The following is a 15,389-nucleotide window of genomic DNA, read 5'->3' as shown; positions in this document are numbered from 1 at the left end:
TGAAGGTGTTACTCATTCATTATCATGTGTTTTACCTTCAGAATGAAGAGGCACAAAAGGAGCTGAGTTTACTGTGCCCAGCACTTGGAGTGTGACAGCAGAGGAAAGGTTTTTGGGAATCAGTTTGCGAGTACTGCAGCTGCATGTGATAGACCATCGTGTTATTTCACTCTGTGAGTGTAGATAGCGCCCGTGGGTGTAAAAGGCTACTGCATCCAGATCATCTGTTGTACCTTTCCAGTCATATTTGTATTATGAAATTTTTAAAAGTAGAAACCAATCATCATAAAGGATTCCAGCTAAATGAGTGAGCTAAACCAGTGTTCTTCAGCTTATAGCAGTGCGTAGCAGACATTCTCTGAGGTCCGATTGCTCTGATAGGAAACTTAATTCCAGTGTGTCTCAGGTTGATGACACAGACCTGTCGCCTTTTGGGAAAGTGACAAACAGGGTTTGTTGTTCCGTCCTATCACATCAGACAATGACGCACCCAAACATTTTGCATTGCTGTGACCACTGAACAGCCACCACCACCCTCCCGATACAAACCAGCAATAATAGTCTCTTTTAACATTCACGTGCAGACTTTATGAGATTATTTTCTCACAGATAAATTCTCTGATCATGACTCAAACTCGTTTACCTCCTGCTCCTCAGTTTCTGTGACAGCAGTACCACCAAATGAAGTGTAGTATTGGACAGCAGCAAGTTCTGTGTGTACACCACACACCTGAAGTCCTGTATTTAATGTGCCCTTTTGCATGTTTGCCAGATCATGGAAAAAATGAAACCATAAATGATGTCAGTGACTTCCTCTTAATAGATTCAAAGAGCACCTGTACAGGAACACAACAGGTTTTTTTTGAACAGAAGCGCCTTTTACTCCAGAGTTCCTATTCCTGGAAGGTTTCCTCCTCTCATAGGTCACCAAGAACATTTGATTTTCCACGCTTTCATTTTTTTAAACCTTTTAAATTGAGCTCTGACACACTCACATGTGATTAGTTTGAAACATGTTAGGAATTTTTCTGAGTCAGCATTTTTTTTGGAGAGCTATGTAACATGTACCACATGAATCAGGAAACCGAAAAGGTGTTTGATGTATATAGAGAGGTGTCATTATGCTGCATATATAGTACACGTTATTGTACTGGTTACTGTGAAATGGATATGTTTCAGTTAATATGGAAAACCAAATCTGACTTGGGATTCAAGGAACTTAAAAAAAAACAAATGAATCTGGTGTTCATGTAAAAAGAGTCACTGACAGGAAATCTGAGGGTGTGTTTTGTTTTTTTGCCATCAAAAACACAAGAACAACAACAACAAAAACCACAGGGCTGATGGCTGTCCATTAAAACCGATCAATAATGCCAGGTTCAGACTCGTTGTTTATCATGACACAGCACTGAATTCCTGGTTGCATAATGCCACTAAAATGTGACCCAATCAGATTGAAATGAAGTTTGAATGTTTCCTTTTATTACTCTTTTACATATTCTCAGCTGTTATTTTTTATTATTATCTCTACTCAATGAAGAAAAACGTGCATATTGATTGAAAACGTCGGTGCTGTTGATACTGGAAATTAGTTTAGGGCTTTTATTTTTTATTTCATTGTATTTTTTAAGTCTACTTACAAAATGAATTATTTTGCTTTGTCGCTTTATGTATTTTTCTACCAACACTACAAATGTTTTTCTTTTTTTCTAATGCCATAACGAGTTCCTCAAGGTTGTATCGCATCGGATGGAGATTATGCATTATACTTGTGCTGTATTTTAGACAGTGTGTGTTTAATGATTGATGGTACTGGAATCTACAATTAAATCTGTGCAATCCTGATCAAATTTGCCAGCTTGTCTGTCTTGTTTATGTTTTTTGAGGTTTTATTGCTGAGGAGTAAAGTTATGTAAGCTGTAACTTATAATTAAGCTATACAGTGATTTATTTGTTTTTGTTTTTTTCCTTATACTCTAAATTGATCTTAATCCAGAATCAACAGAGTGTAACAAGCTCCTGCTGGAGCCTACATGATTACGGAGACTGTACATTTTGTGCCAGGGCAATTCGGAGTTTGTTACTGGATCACATTCAGGCTAACTTCCCACCCGCCTAGTCATGTTTCAACTTTTCTTTTCTTTTTTCCCGCAGTAGAGCCATGTTAAAAGGGTGCCTCCCAAGTGAGTACAGGTGTTTGTTTATACAGGAATGAAAACTTCACCTTTCCTGGCTGATTTTATGAGCCTCCTGTGCTCTTTAATCAAAAGTCTGAGTTGAGACAGCTGCAGAAATCACTTACACGTTGGTCTGGATGTGTGTGCACACACTAGCTGTCCATTGTTGCATAACAGATTTATAACCTGTTTGTTATCCAGGAAACTGACGGGCTGTCATTTATGTTTTTGATCATAAAACAGACGTGCAGTTTATCAAACTTTTTGTTTAATGGTTTTGCAGACAGGGTGTTGCATTTAGAAGGTTGGAGGAGTTAAAGAGTCAAACGGGGTTACATTTTTTCTTTAGAGTTTATTGCTGGTTTGTTTTCTTTTAGAGAAACTAATGTTTTTTTTTCTATGACTAAAATGTAAATAAGTGCGAAAGAGGCACAAACAAGAGCAAATTCTAGACTTTTACAGGGTACATGGTATTTTTGGGGGGCAATGTGACCAAGCTTAGCTAGGCTAGTTGTTCTCTGCTGATCCCCTGTCGTCCCACAAGATTCAAGTTTGTCCAAACAAGTTTTTATGGACAGCAATTATTTATCTGGTGCTCAACTTATTTACATGTTGTTCAAAGGATAATTTACTATCTATTTGTGCAGTCATGAAAAATAAAACCTTGACAGAACTGTTTGCAGTCCTACGGTAAAACAAGGTACATGCTGTTGTTGCTTCCATGGGAATTAAAAGGGTAATTGGCAGCCAGTCGCTGATACTTAAATAATAATTGCACTTAAATAACTGATCATCAGCAAGAGTGAGCACCTCTATAAAAACAACAGTTGTGTTAATATTTTTGCTGATCTGGGACATTTGGTGTGTGTTGGTGAGTGCACATCTCAGCAAGCTCACTGCAGGTTCAAACCTTAGATGTACAACTCGAACTCCAGGCCTCAAGGGCCGGTGTCCTGCAGGTTTTAGATCTCACCCAGGGTCAACACACCTGAGTCAAATGATTAGTTCATTACCAGGCTTCTGGAGAACTTCGAGACATGTTGAGGAAGTCATTTAGCCATTGAAATCAGCTGTGTTGGATCAAGGACACATCTAAAATCCCTCAAGGCCTGGAGTTTGACACCTGTGGTCTACAGGCTTGTTTGGGAAGCCTGCCAACAGCAGCATGGTTTACGTTTATAAATTGTATCCTAAAAAACTACCAGATTTCTGGAGGATTGCCCTTTGGGCAGATGAAAACAAAGTAGAGCTATTTGGCCATAATGCACAGCACCACATTTGGCAAAAACTAAACATAGCACATTCAGAGAAACACCTCATACCAACTGTCAAGCACGGTGGTGGTTGGGTGGAGATTCGGGCTTGTTTTGCCGCCACAGGAGTCAATCGTGAACTCCTGTGTATTCCAATGTATGCTAGAATGAAATGTGAGGCCATCTGTTTGACAACTAAAGCTTGGACAAAAGAGTTTACGAGAGCTGCGTATAAACGAATATGACTGCGAGCCTCGATAAACTGAAACAACACTGTGAAGAAGAGTGGGCCAAAATTCCACCACAACTATGTGAGAAACTGATAGAGACTGAAAACAATTGCTTAAGTCATTGCTGCTAAAGGTGGTTCTGCAAGCTATTGAATCCTGGATGTATTCATAGAGCTAAAAAGATTTTAGCTACATGAAATGTACCAATTCATGTGGTACATTTATGTTTCCTCTGTAGGTTATGAGCTACATAGTCCGTTTAATCATTCAGTAACAGAGTGATTGTATGACATTCCCAGCTCTTCATTATCTTCATTAAATGGTACCTATGCCATTTTGAAGTTGATTAGAGAGTCAAACAAACTTACAGTAAGTTCTTTTAACCCTGTTGTAGGCCCAGGTACTTTAGAGCTATAGGTCCATATTTGACCTACATAAATTAGTCTTCAAATCAGCTGTCCCTCCACAAGAGAGGACCGCATTTATATAACACTGCAGGTATCACCTTCAAAATTTTCAAAATTGTTTTCATACTTCCTACTGATCTCTGTTCGTGTCTTTATATCTTGACCAATCTGATCTTGTCTTGATCTCAACTTAACCCCTTTATGAAGGTTTTGACCCCTGCTGCTCACAGCCTGCTGATAACTTGCTCGGTTAAGATCATTTTAACTTTTAACGGTTAAGATCATTTTAACTTAACCGTGCAGTGTCATTACAGTTCTATCACACCATTCCTAGCAGCGGGCTTCAACAGTTTGGCTGCCTTCTGTCTGAATACCACATCTGTTTTAATCTCACTCACATTCATTCAGATCTCCGTATATCCCTCCATTCACAATCTAAGCTCAGCTATGTCTAAGTTACACAACTTGCAGTCAACAGCAGATGGATCTTGTGTGAATGGGCCACATGTGTACGTGCTTTATCTTCAGCCAATGAAGGATACAAGCTTTCATGCTAATCTTGTTAATGCAGCCTTGACAGGTCTAAGCTGTAATGACATAGGATGCGTCTTAGCGCCACTTCTTGCAATATTTTGAATTTCTTAGCAGGATAAAACCACCACAGCCCTTCTTATGCACACCAAGCTTGTATAGAGCACGCGCCCATCTGTGCAAGGCATGATATTTCTCGTCACCTTCATTCAGTCACCATGCACTTTGTCTGTATGTTTCACTCTCTGTTACTGTACAGAAGAATATTTGCTTCCTTCTGCAGCTTCCTGAAATGCAAGGCGACAGACGATATCAACCTTCAGTGGGTTACTGCTTTTGTCCCATCCCTGCAGTTATACCTGAAGTTGCTGTGCAGCTGCACTGGGTGCATTAACCACAATATTGTCCGCTTCTTTGCTCTTTTTTAACTCATTTATCATCTGTCTTCTCATTTCAGCTGAAGAAAGCCCACGGTTTTCCTTCCCATTCATAAAGATTATGCTTGGAGCATTGCCACACATGACTTCACTGGCACTATTTAGTCTTCAGATTTCACTTTGTATTATTAGAAATGGACAAAGGGTTGCGTGGAGAACGGCATATCAGTAATCAACTACTGTCTGAACTGGCCGTGCACTGGCTAGCTTTCTATAATCATCCAGCTGATCAAGAACAGGATGTTCTGACAGAGTGAGATAAAATGCTGAGAAGGGAAAGGCACCTCGCCAACACTTCTCCTTTGTTCCCACCTGACATGATACCCGGCGAAGGGTCCTTCACTTTCAGAGTGATTTATTAATCAGGTCGGATTTATGAGCTTTAAATACAGATTTTTAAATGTAATCATTTCTCCCTTTAAGTTGATTACAACAGAGCCAACTACAAATGTGAAAAACAAAAAGAAATCTTTTTATTATACAACTGTACAATCTCATTACAGACTAAAGAAACACTCAAGATAACATCACAGCTGCAGCATTGTGTACTCAGAAGCATAAAGCACTGTATTGTTACATTAAGCAGAGTTAAATGTCTTGTTTGTGCCAAAAATCTACACAAATGTATATATTTCTATTAAAAAACGCATTTGAGGTAAAGGTAATGTAAATTGTTGGATTTGAGGTATTTCTTGACTTTCGTCATGCTTTCGGCTTTAATCTTCAATACAACTTTTTCTGATCTCATCAAGCGAATTACAGCATCAGTGGAACAAGTCCACAGACATCGTGCTTTTCCGCCTGCTGTAAATGCATTAACACCTAAAATCGGTTGGTTTTTTAGCCAGAATTTCATTCAAATGCATCAGCAGCAAGCCAACAAATGCTCAAATCCAAGACTTTACAGTCAGTCTATTAGTCTCCAGTGCTCACACAGCAATTAGATGAGTCTATAAACAAAATTAACAAAGTACTTGTATTGTCTCAAAGCCAATTTCATCAGCATTTCTGTAACAGAAAAATAGGATTTAAAAAAAAAGTAAAAGGTAAAAGAAATTTTACTGGCAACATGAGTGTGGAAATCAAAAGAGGACATAACTGGTTCGGTTCATTACTGAAATTTAAACAAAAGGAGAAGCAAATCCCTAATTCAACACTGATCGAATATTAGCTTTATTAACTTTCTCATACATGAACTGGGCAGCAAGAAGAGACAAGTGTTCCCTTCAGCATGTCTGCTCGGGGTACTCCTTGTTTTCCTCTGCCTCGTTCTTTAAAACAGCATCTACAACAGGTTTCAGAATATAGATGTATCACATTAGCACTTAAAAGGTACTATTTGGCTTTTATCAGCCTTATTCCTGAGTATCTACACATATATACCTTATATTAAAACAACAACAACTGCGTGTTAGTCAGGTATTTAATGTTAGCAGATATGAAGCTTTAGGCTCCGCTATTAGCTTATTTATTGGCAAGATGTCTGACCTTGGCACTTTCTGTTTCGTCACACAAAAATGGATTAACTCCAATCTTTAGTGCTTACCTTCAAATGTCACGTATTTTTGCTTTTACAAGTTCGATATTGCACTGGAAAGGGTTTGGAGCCCTAATTAGGAAAATAAACACAAAGACAAAGAATACAGAGAGAAAGAGAATTTAAGAGCTTCCTGAAAATCATATTTTGTTTTTTGTTGTTTTTTTGTTTTTTTGGGGGGTTTTTTTTGTTTTCTTTTAACTGACGTCACAAAAGAACAGCAAAAAAACAACAACAATAAAACAAATTAACTGACAGCTTTAACTTTCTGCTTTTCAGTAAATTGGAACTCAGGTAACCACAGTGTGACTTGCTTTGAAAGTCCCGTTCACAGCTGGCGATGTGCTGCAGTCCTCTAATCTGATGAATCAAAGGAGTGTGCCTAATTGCTGGCTGGCATGTGAAACTGTTTTTGAAGTTAGATGTGAGATTGATCCAGGTGAGATGGCGTCTACAAGATGTACATCTTCTTTGATTTGGATACCAAGGCTATTTCTTTCTGGCCCTGATTAGAATAAGTCAGTAATCAAAGGCTGTTAAATCAGTCTCGACTCTGGTACATGAAACATTTTAAACAGTGTATATGAGATCAAAAAGCAAAAGCAGTGGCCTGAGATTTCCAGACATTAAATATGGTGCTCAGCCTCAAACAAAAGTTTCTACGTTTTCCTCTGCCTTCATGTCTTTTAGCACCTTATAGTTTGAATCTAATTTATTCTTTTGTTTGTGAGTCTGATGAGGGCTGACTGGTAGCTGCTTCCAGCAACTTCATATCATCGCGCACAGACACGGCTACAGAGAAAGGGTGAGGCTTCAGAGTCAGGCCATAGCTGTAGCCCAGTTTCACCGGCACTGCAGGGTCGGCTGTGATGTTGCACTGGTGCGCTATGAGAGCTGTGAGCAGGAACAGCTCCATCTTGGACAGCTCCTCGCCGATGCACCGCCGCTTGCCCAGGGAGAAGAGGAGCACGTTGCTGGTCAAGTCTTTATTCAGCATTCCGCTCTGGTCCAGGAAGCGCTCTGGGTCAAAGATATCTGGTTGGGACCAATTGCTTGGGTCATGGTTGACGGACCACTGGTTGATGAAGATGACTGTGTTCTTTGGTATGGTGTAGCCCATGATGGATGTGTCTGTGGTGGTGGAGTGGGGGATGGTGAGAGGGACGAAACTTGTGAAGCGCATCACCTCGTAGATGAAGGACATGACATAAGGCAGCTGCTGCTGGTCCTCGATAGCAGGGACACGGCTCCGGTCCACCACTTTGTCCACCTCCTGCTGGAGACGCACCTGTATCTCTGGATACCTGCAATCACAGGTGAACACACATTTAAGGTGACTACTGCCAGGATAGAAGTTAAACACTCTTGCTGGTGAACAAAGTGGAATGAAGAATCTTTTTCGTTAGAAAATGGTTTCTGCCGTTAACACCCCCCCCCCCCCCCCCACCTGCCCCCACCTCCAAATAAAATGAGGTTTAATTTAACTGCCTACACCTAGATGCATGACTGGTGACCTGTAGGATGTTAACAGCTTAAATGGATCATGTTAGATAGTCCATAGACACGAGTAGTCCTTGCCACAACTCAAGCAGAAAAAAAATAGTGGCTCTGTAATCCAGGCATCCACTGATAAAGGTATCAGGCACAGGACAGATTAAATGGCACTAAAGATTTTAAAACGCTGACTGGGCATTTTGTTCTCTTTCATTGTGGTGTGAAGTTTCAGCTTATTACTGCCAGTACACGTACACACACATACACACACACACCTCCAGTGGGCTGTTACATAACTCAAATGCAGCTAAACTTCATCAATTCTGCAGAGCCTTAGCAACAAGTTGAAGATAAACTGTCATTTATCATGCAGTTATTTATCCATATAAATAACTCCTTCTATAAAGTCATTTTTTAAAATGATTAAAAAAAATCTTACTTGACGAGAATGAGGATGATCCACTGTAGGGCAGTCGACAGTGTGTCTTGACTTGCTCCAAACACATCCCCGACTGTGGAGGACACATAGTCTTTCTCAGAAAGTCCCATCTTATCTCGTATTTGGTCCAGCGTCACTATAAAGGCATCAGTCATGTCTCTGATGGTGCTTGAATCGATTGTTTTTCTGTGCTCCACAACTTTATCTCGAATGAATTCACTAAACTCCAGGTTGAGCTTCTTAAAATTTTCAAAGATGGTTTTGATGGGGTTGGGGAAGTACTGCAGCCAGGGCATAACGTCCACTATGCTCCCTGCGCCTACAGTCTTGGTGAACTGGTCGTTCCTGCCCACCACCTGCTGAAACTCCTCATCTTCATGGGAGTACCTCTTCCCAAAGCAAACCGCGCTCATTATATTGGCAGTGGACACCACGACGTAGGTCAGGGGCTGGAAGTATTTGTCCTCCTTCGTTTTCCTCAGAAACAGCCGCAGCAGCTCTTTGCCCTCGCTGAGCACGTGGTTTTCAAATGTCTTCTTAGTTTGGGGGTTTCCTGTGGAAAACATCCGGACTGTGGACTGGGCCACTTTGCGGTGCATCTTCCACCAGCCCGTGGAGTTGCCAAACGCCATGCTGTTCCCATTGGAGATGTACTGGAAGGAGGTGAAGTCCGGTCTGCCGGAGAAGTGGGAGCCCTGCTTGACCAGCGCCTGTTTGATTGACCCCCCGTTCAGCACCACCACCGTCCGACTGCCGAGCTTGATCTGGAAGACGTCGCCGTATTTTTTCACCATGCGCGTAAAATACAAGTGCGGTGCGTTACCAAGCTGCGGTGCGTTCCCGATGACCGGCCAGGCGAGGGGGCCGGGCGGCCAGGAATGGGACCGCTGCCGACACAGCCACCGAAACAGGTGCAGGGACACCAGCAGAGTCATGCATGTCACTAACAGAGCCCTCGGAGTTGCTGGGCTCACTCCCTCCACTGTCACATCCATGATAGACATGCTGCAGGCAAGACATAAAATCATTGTTAAATGCATATGTTTGCAGATTAAAGGCTTGAAATATGATACCCCAATTAAATGGGGTAGAAAAAAATGCATAATTAAATACCTAGTATTTTCCCTCATGGCAAAATATTATATTTTAGAATTTTTCCAAAATATTGAATGCGCCTGATCCAAAAAATAAAAAAATATATTCTTTAAAATAAAAAAAATAATAATAATCAAACACGTTTCTCTGTGAGCCGAAGGACAGCACTAGAACCTCGACAAATAAAATAATCATTCCAAAAAAAAGAGAGTCCGGTTAGCGCGTATCTCTCACACACAGCCTGATTTAAAGTAACAGACTGTGAGCAGCCTACTGTGCATCCACAGGCAGTGCAGCAGCTTGTGTGGGAGATCCGTCCTCTCTGTCCGCAGCCTGCTCATGCTTTGAAGCCCCACAACACCAGGCGAAGTAATTTATCCCCACACAGCGCAACATCACGGCTTTGTTACAGTGGGCAGGTTTGTTGCAAAAGGGTGTCACCCCCACCACCAACACATCTCTCTCTCTCACTGACTCTTTTTCTTTTACTCTCTTTCTTATGATAGCTCACGCCCAGGCAACGGGACCTAAACAATACGTTAATTATATGACTGGATATTCTTCTAAGAAAATATAAAAGCAGGACTGCCAGTTGCAAGTCCTAAATATAGTTTGCCATCTTATTATTATTATTATTATTATTATTAGTAGTAGTAGTAGTAGTAGTAGTAATAATAATAATAATAATAATAATAATAATAATAATAATAATAATAATAATAATAATAATAATAATACAAGGAATAAGTAGAATAAGTAGTCTTTCTATGCGGTATTAAATAATATGGCTTCAAGTCAAAGTGCTTGTAACGACGTGCGAGTCTGCCTGAGGGAATTATGTAACACCCGACACAGTCTCAATCTTTTCAAATAATTTATATAGTCCGGACCCGCTAACTGTTAACTGCTTTACTTTTTTATGAAAACATAGTTTTAAAAAAATATTTTATATTGTATTTAAAATATATATACATTAATATATATTATATAAATATATTGATCAAATCAAATGATATAATATATTTAGTTTTGGAAACTGGTCGCGTGTGATCAAACAGCCTGTATGTTGCAAATGTAGAAACGCAGTCGGGGTGATGGGGACGCTTTAAAATGCTAAAGGGATCTAGAATCCATGTTTGCTGCTCCTTTACTCGTTTTGGTGTTTCGGCTTTGAGAATACAAATTCTTGTTTCTACAAACTCCCGGCTCACATGTCCGTGGCGCAGGGCTCGGTGTGTTGGCGGAGTACTTCTCTTGATGCTCGAGGGTGACGGTGTGAGGGTGCGCTTTTCGTTCGAGCCACCAGGAGGAGGCGAACCCCGTGTTGTGACTCATTAATTCCCCCCAATTAACAGCCATGCCGGGCATCGGAGCTGCTCTAGCGGCAGGTTATACACCCTCGTTTCTCTCTCAGATCTTCAAATGACAAACACGTGTGGACGAACGGGAACTTTAGATCTACTGTCCAGATATTTAGCTGATTCTGGTCAAGTCTTAAATGACAGAAATATTTGTTCCCCTCTAAGATTTAATCTAAAAAATAGAATCCGGAGTTCGGGTTGATTTTATAGCTCTTCTATTAAATTCTGTGTAGATTTAGTTTCAATCTGTTTCAGTTTTCTTGAATCTGCAAGTATTGTTCAAGTGTCAGAGCCCCGCTCGAGCCTTCCTGCTAACATCTGGTCTGGTTTTGAAATGATGTGATTCGGGAAACCCGCTTCAGCACCGCGGACAGCGGCTCAGACGATGGCTCGTGTCCCGTGACCCAAAACTTTCACAGAGAAGCTGCAGGCGCAAATTTGAACTGTTTGTTGTATCTTCAAATTAAATTCAGAAATATCCAACTCCATCAAATACGGCCAGTTTAACTCCATCTCTTTCCCCCTTTTTTCCTTTGACGAAATGTAATCCAAATTATTAAGGACCAGAAAAAGGATTTTACAATACTTTTCGTATATATTTACATGTCTAAACTATGTTATAGAAGTACACGCAAAACCACATTTATACAAATTTCATTAGGATAGAAAATTACGGGTCAATAACACTTCAAATTTCCTTGAAAATTCTGCGTTAATTAAGCGTATACTTTGTCTGTGGCCTAACATGATATCTAGAAAAGGGTCTGACGAGCTTTAAAAAAAGTATTTCAATCACTTTAGTCCATATGGTGTGTTTTAATTAAAACACACATTTTCTCATTATAAATAAAGTGTGTAAAAGCAGGTTGTTAATGTAATGTTAATGTATTCAGATGAAATGAATGTAAAGGGCGTAGAGACTTACTGAGACGAGACCCTCCACTGCTGCTGTTGCTGCTGCTTGAAAAACTTCTCATAAGGTGACAGTGTGTGATCTTCTTTTATTCCAATAAGGAACCGATACACGAGGGTGGGGACAAGTCAGTGAAGTGCCTGGCCCCTCTCCTTGGCTGGCAGGACCCGGCTGTTAGACCAAGCACGTCCATCCTGTCACGATCCTGGGTCTTATGACCCAGTGTTTTGAGTTTTAGTTCATTTTGATGTTTTAGTTTATGTAAGCCCTTCAGGTTCCTAAGTTCATTTGTTATCATGCTTAAGTGTTTCTAGTTCTTATTATTTCCCCCTCGTGTTTCCAACTATGGTAAATCTCCCCTGCTTTTCATGTGTTTCATGTCTGTGTCTTACATTGTGAAGTTTGGGTTGTCATGTCTACGTCTCATTATGTTTCCTGTTTTATTGTGAAGAGGTCTGGTGTTTCTGTGTTCATCGTGTTCAGTTTTACTCTTCCCCTGTGGCGTTGTTATGTTCATGTTGATCTACTGTGCCTTTCTGTTCCATGTTTCAGATCCCTATGTTCTGTCTCCCCCAGTCTGTTTAGTCCACATGTCTTGAGTTCCGTCAGTGTGTTTCCTGTTTTACTTTCACAGTCTGTTCTATGTTAATGTTTCTAGTTTTGCTTCCCTTGCCTCGTCCTGCTCAATTACTCTCAGCTGTGCTCTCCTCCTGTGGCTCATTCCCCCTCGTTATCCCTCAGTGTATTTAAGCCCCATGTTTCTCTTTGTCAGTGTTGCGTCCTCCATCATAGCTGTGTGATTTTTCCCTGTGGTTCTTTGTGCTTTAGTTTTCCCAGTTTAGTTTATTTTGTATTGTTTTTTCGTGTCCCACTTCACGCCAGCAATAAAGCTGTGTTTTTTGAGTTTACCTTTTGTCTCTGTGAGTTTGCGTTTGGGTCCTCTCCTGCCTGCCACACAGCCGAACTGTGACAGAAGGACGCAACCAGACAATGGACCCAGCAACTCATAATCCCTCCGCTGAGCTCCGGGAGGACATGATCTATGCGGTGGAGTTTCTATGCCAGGAATGGTTTGCGCTGCCCTTTGAAGAGTACCAGGAGGAGTTAGCCATCCGTTTGCAGAGGATGGTTTCTGGACTTCCCTGGCTATTTGGCACGCTAAACCCTCTCATCCAGGACTTCCTCGTTTCCACCGTACACATCCGCCCGGATCGGCCTCTCCACTATGAAGACTCGGAGGAGGTTCAGCCCGGTCCGCTGGAGGATTCGCGGGCTGGCACGTCTCCTCCCCCTCCTTCCCGGAGAAAACGGCGTTCACGCCGTCAGCGATCCCGAGCAGCGGAGCAGTTTTCTTCCACTGCTGGAGGGCCCGAGGAGCCCGTCCAGCTTCATGCCACGTCAGCTGGAGGGCCCGAGGAGCCCGTCCAGCCTCAAGTCACGTCAGCTGGAGGGCCCGGGGAGCCCATCCAGCCTCATGCCTCGTCAGCTGGAGGGCCCGAGGAGCCCATCCAGCCTCATGCCACGTCAGCTGGGGGTTCAGGAGAACCGCACCAGCCTCATGCCACGTCTGCTGGAGGGCCCGAGGAGCCCTTCCGGCCTCATGCCACGTCTGCTGGAGGGCCCGAGGAGCCCTTCCGGCCTCAAGCCACGTCTGCTGGGGGGCCCGAGGAGCCCTTCCGGCCTCAAGCCACGTCTGCTGGGGGGCCCGAGGAGCCCTTCCGGCCTCAAGCCACGTCTGCTGGGGGGCCCGAGGAGCCCTTCCGGCCTCAAGCCACGTCTGCTGGGGGGCCCGAGGAGCCCTTCCGGCCTCAAGCCACGTCTGCTGGGGGGCCCGAGGAGCCCGTCCGGCACCACGCCACGTCAGCTGGCGGGCCCGAGGAGCCCGTCCGGCCTCACGCCACGTCAGCTGGCGGTCCCGAGGAGCCCGTTCAGCCTCGTGCTTCGTCAGCTGGAGGGCCTGAGGAGCCCGTCTGGCCACCTTCTGCTTCACCACCTGTGGCTGCCTCACTGTCACCTGGTTCTGCCTCTGCTATGCCAGGACCAGCTCCAGCCTGTGCTTCGTCAGCCGCAGCTCCAGCCTGTGCTTCGTCAGCTGCAGCCTCAGAGCCTTCATCCTCGCCCGGTCCGGCCTCTGCATCAGCTGCTCCTGCTCCACCTGGTCCGGCTCCGGCTTCAGTCTCAGAGTCTTCGTCCTCGTCCTCGTCTGGCCCGGCCTCAGAGTCTTCGCCCTCGTCTGGCCCGGCCTCGTCAGAGTCTTCGCCCTCGTCTGGCCCGGCCTCGTCAGAGTCTTCGTCCTCGTCGGGTCCGGCCTCGTCAGAGTCTTCGTCCTCGTCGGGTCCGGCCTCGTCAGAGTCTTCGTCCTCGTCGGGTCCGGCCTCGTCAGAGTCTTCGTCCTCGTCGGGTCCGGCCTCGTCAGAGTCTTCGTCCTCGTCGGGTCCGGCCTCGTCAGAGTCTTCGTCCTCGTCGGGTCCGGCCTCGTCAGAGTCTTCAGCTACGCCTGGTCCGGCCTCTGCCTGTGCTTCTGCTACGCCTGGTCCGGCCTCTGCCTGTGCTTCTGCTACGCCTGGTCCGGCCTCTGCCTGTGCTTCTGCTACGCCTGGTCCGGCCTCTGCCTGTGCTTCTGCTACGCCTGGTCCGGCCTCTGCCTGTGCTTCTGCTACGCCTGGTCCTGTGCCCTCCAAGCCTCGGCCGGTACGCCTGACACTTGGGCGCCGCCGCCGCCTTCCGCACGGCCGGCCCCCTGAACGGTTCCCGCCCCGTCGCCTTCCGCACGGCCGGCCCCCTGAACTGTTTCCACGTCACCGCCGTCGAGGTCGGCCCCCTGAACCGTTTCCGTGTCGCCGCCGTTGCCGTCCGCACGGACGGCCCCCTGATCACATGAACTATGACTTTCTGGACCGTCACCCTCCGGGTCGGCCCCCTGAGGAGTCATGAACTGTTCCCTGCGCTCCTGTGATTTTGATGGACATTTTGTTTGTTTTTTTTGTTTTTTGGCCTTGTTTCTGGCCCTCCGTCCTGGACCCCCACCGCCCGCCCTGGGCGGGTTGTTTTGGTTTTGTTTCGTGTTTGTTTCTTTGTTCATGGTTTTGGGCGTCTGGAATCCGCCCTTGAAGGGGGGGCTCTGTCACGATCCTGGGTCTTATGACCCAGTGTTTTGAGTTTTAGTTCATTTTGATGTTTTAGTTTATGTAAGCCCTTCAGGTTCCTAAGTTCATTTGTTATCATGCTTAAGTGTTTCTAGTTCTTATTATTTCCCCCTCGTGTTTCCAACTATGGTAAATCTCCCCTGCTTTTCATGTGTTTCATGTCTGTGTCTTACATTGTGAAGTTTGGGTTGTCATGTCTACGTCTCATTATGTTTCCTGTTTTATTGTGAAGAGGTCTGGTGTTTCTGTGTTCATCGTGTTCAGTTTTACTCTTCCCCTGTGGCGTTGTTATGTTCATGTTGATCTACTGTGCCTTTCTGTTCCATGTTTCAGATCCCTATGTTCTGTCTCCCCCAGTCTGTTTAGTCC

At 44.1% G+C, this 15,389-nt stretch overlaps 2 protein-coding genes across 2 annotated transcripts in view; one reads left to right on the top strand and one right to left on the bottom strand.

Annotated features, from left to right (window-relative positions):
- The window catches only part of rmdn2 (regulator of microtubule dynamics 2), a 39,423-nt gene extending 37,582 nt beyond the window's left edge, over nt 1-1,841 (top strand). The window contains exon 11 of the mRNA XM_085368897.1: nt 42-1,841. Coding sequence (XP_085225023.1) covers nt 42-95 — 54 coding nt within the window. The 3' untranslated portion in view covers nt 96-1,841. The remainder of the gene's footprint in view (nt 1-41) is intronic.
- A 5,405-nt stretch (nt 1,842-7,246) lies between these two features.
- On the bottom strand, nt 7,247-9,683 carry cyp1b1 (cytochrome P450, family 1, subfamily B, polypeptide 1). Its single transcript, XM_085369535.1, has 3 exons — nt 9,619-9,683; nt 8,506-9,510; nt 7,247-7,876 (listed from the first exon to the last, which is right to left on the bottom strand). Exons 1-3 carry the CDS (start codon nt 9,633-9,635, stop codon nt 7,285-7,287), a joined length of 1,614 nt encoding a protein of 537 aa, XP_085225661.1. The 5' UTR covers nt 9,636-9,683; the 3' UTR covers nt 7,247-7,284.
- Nucleotides 9,684-15,389: the final 5,706 nt, after the last annotated feature.

The sequence above is a fragment of the Diplotaxodon limnothrissa genome, linkage group LG13, assembly GCF_057381915.1.
Source record: "Diplotaxodon limnothrissa isolate DT_005_m linkage group LG13, D_limnothrissa_male_GT1.1, whole genome shotgun sequence".
Taxonomy (NCBI): domain Eukaryota; kingdom Metazoa; phylum Chordata; class Actinopteri; order Cichliformes; family Cichlidae; genus Diplotaxodon; species Diplotaxodon limnothrissa.
The sequence above is the reverse complement of the archived record's forward strand: the minus strand, read 5'-3'. Positions and strand labels throughout refer to the sequence as shown.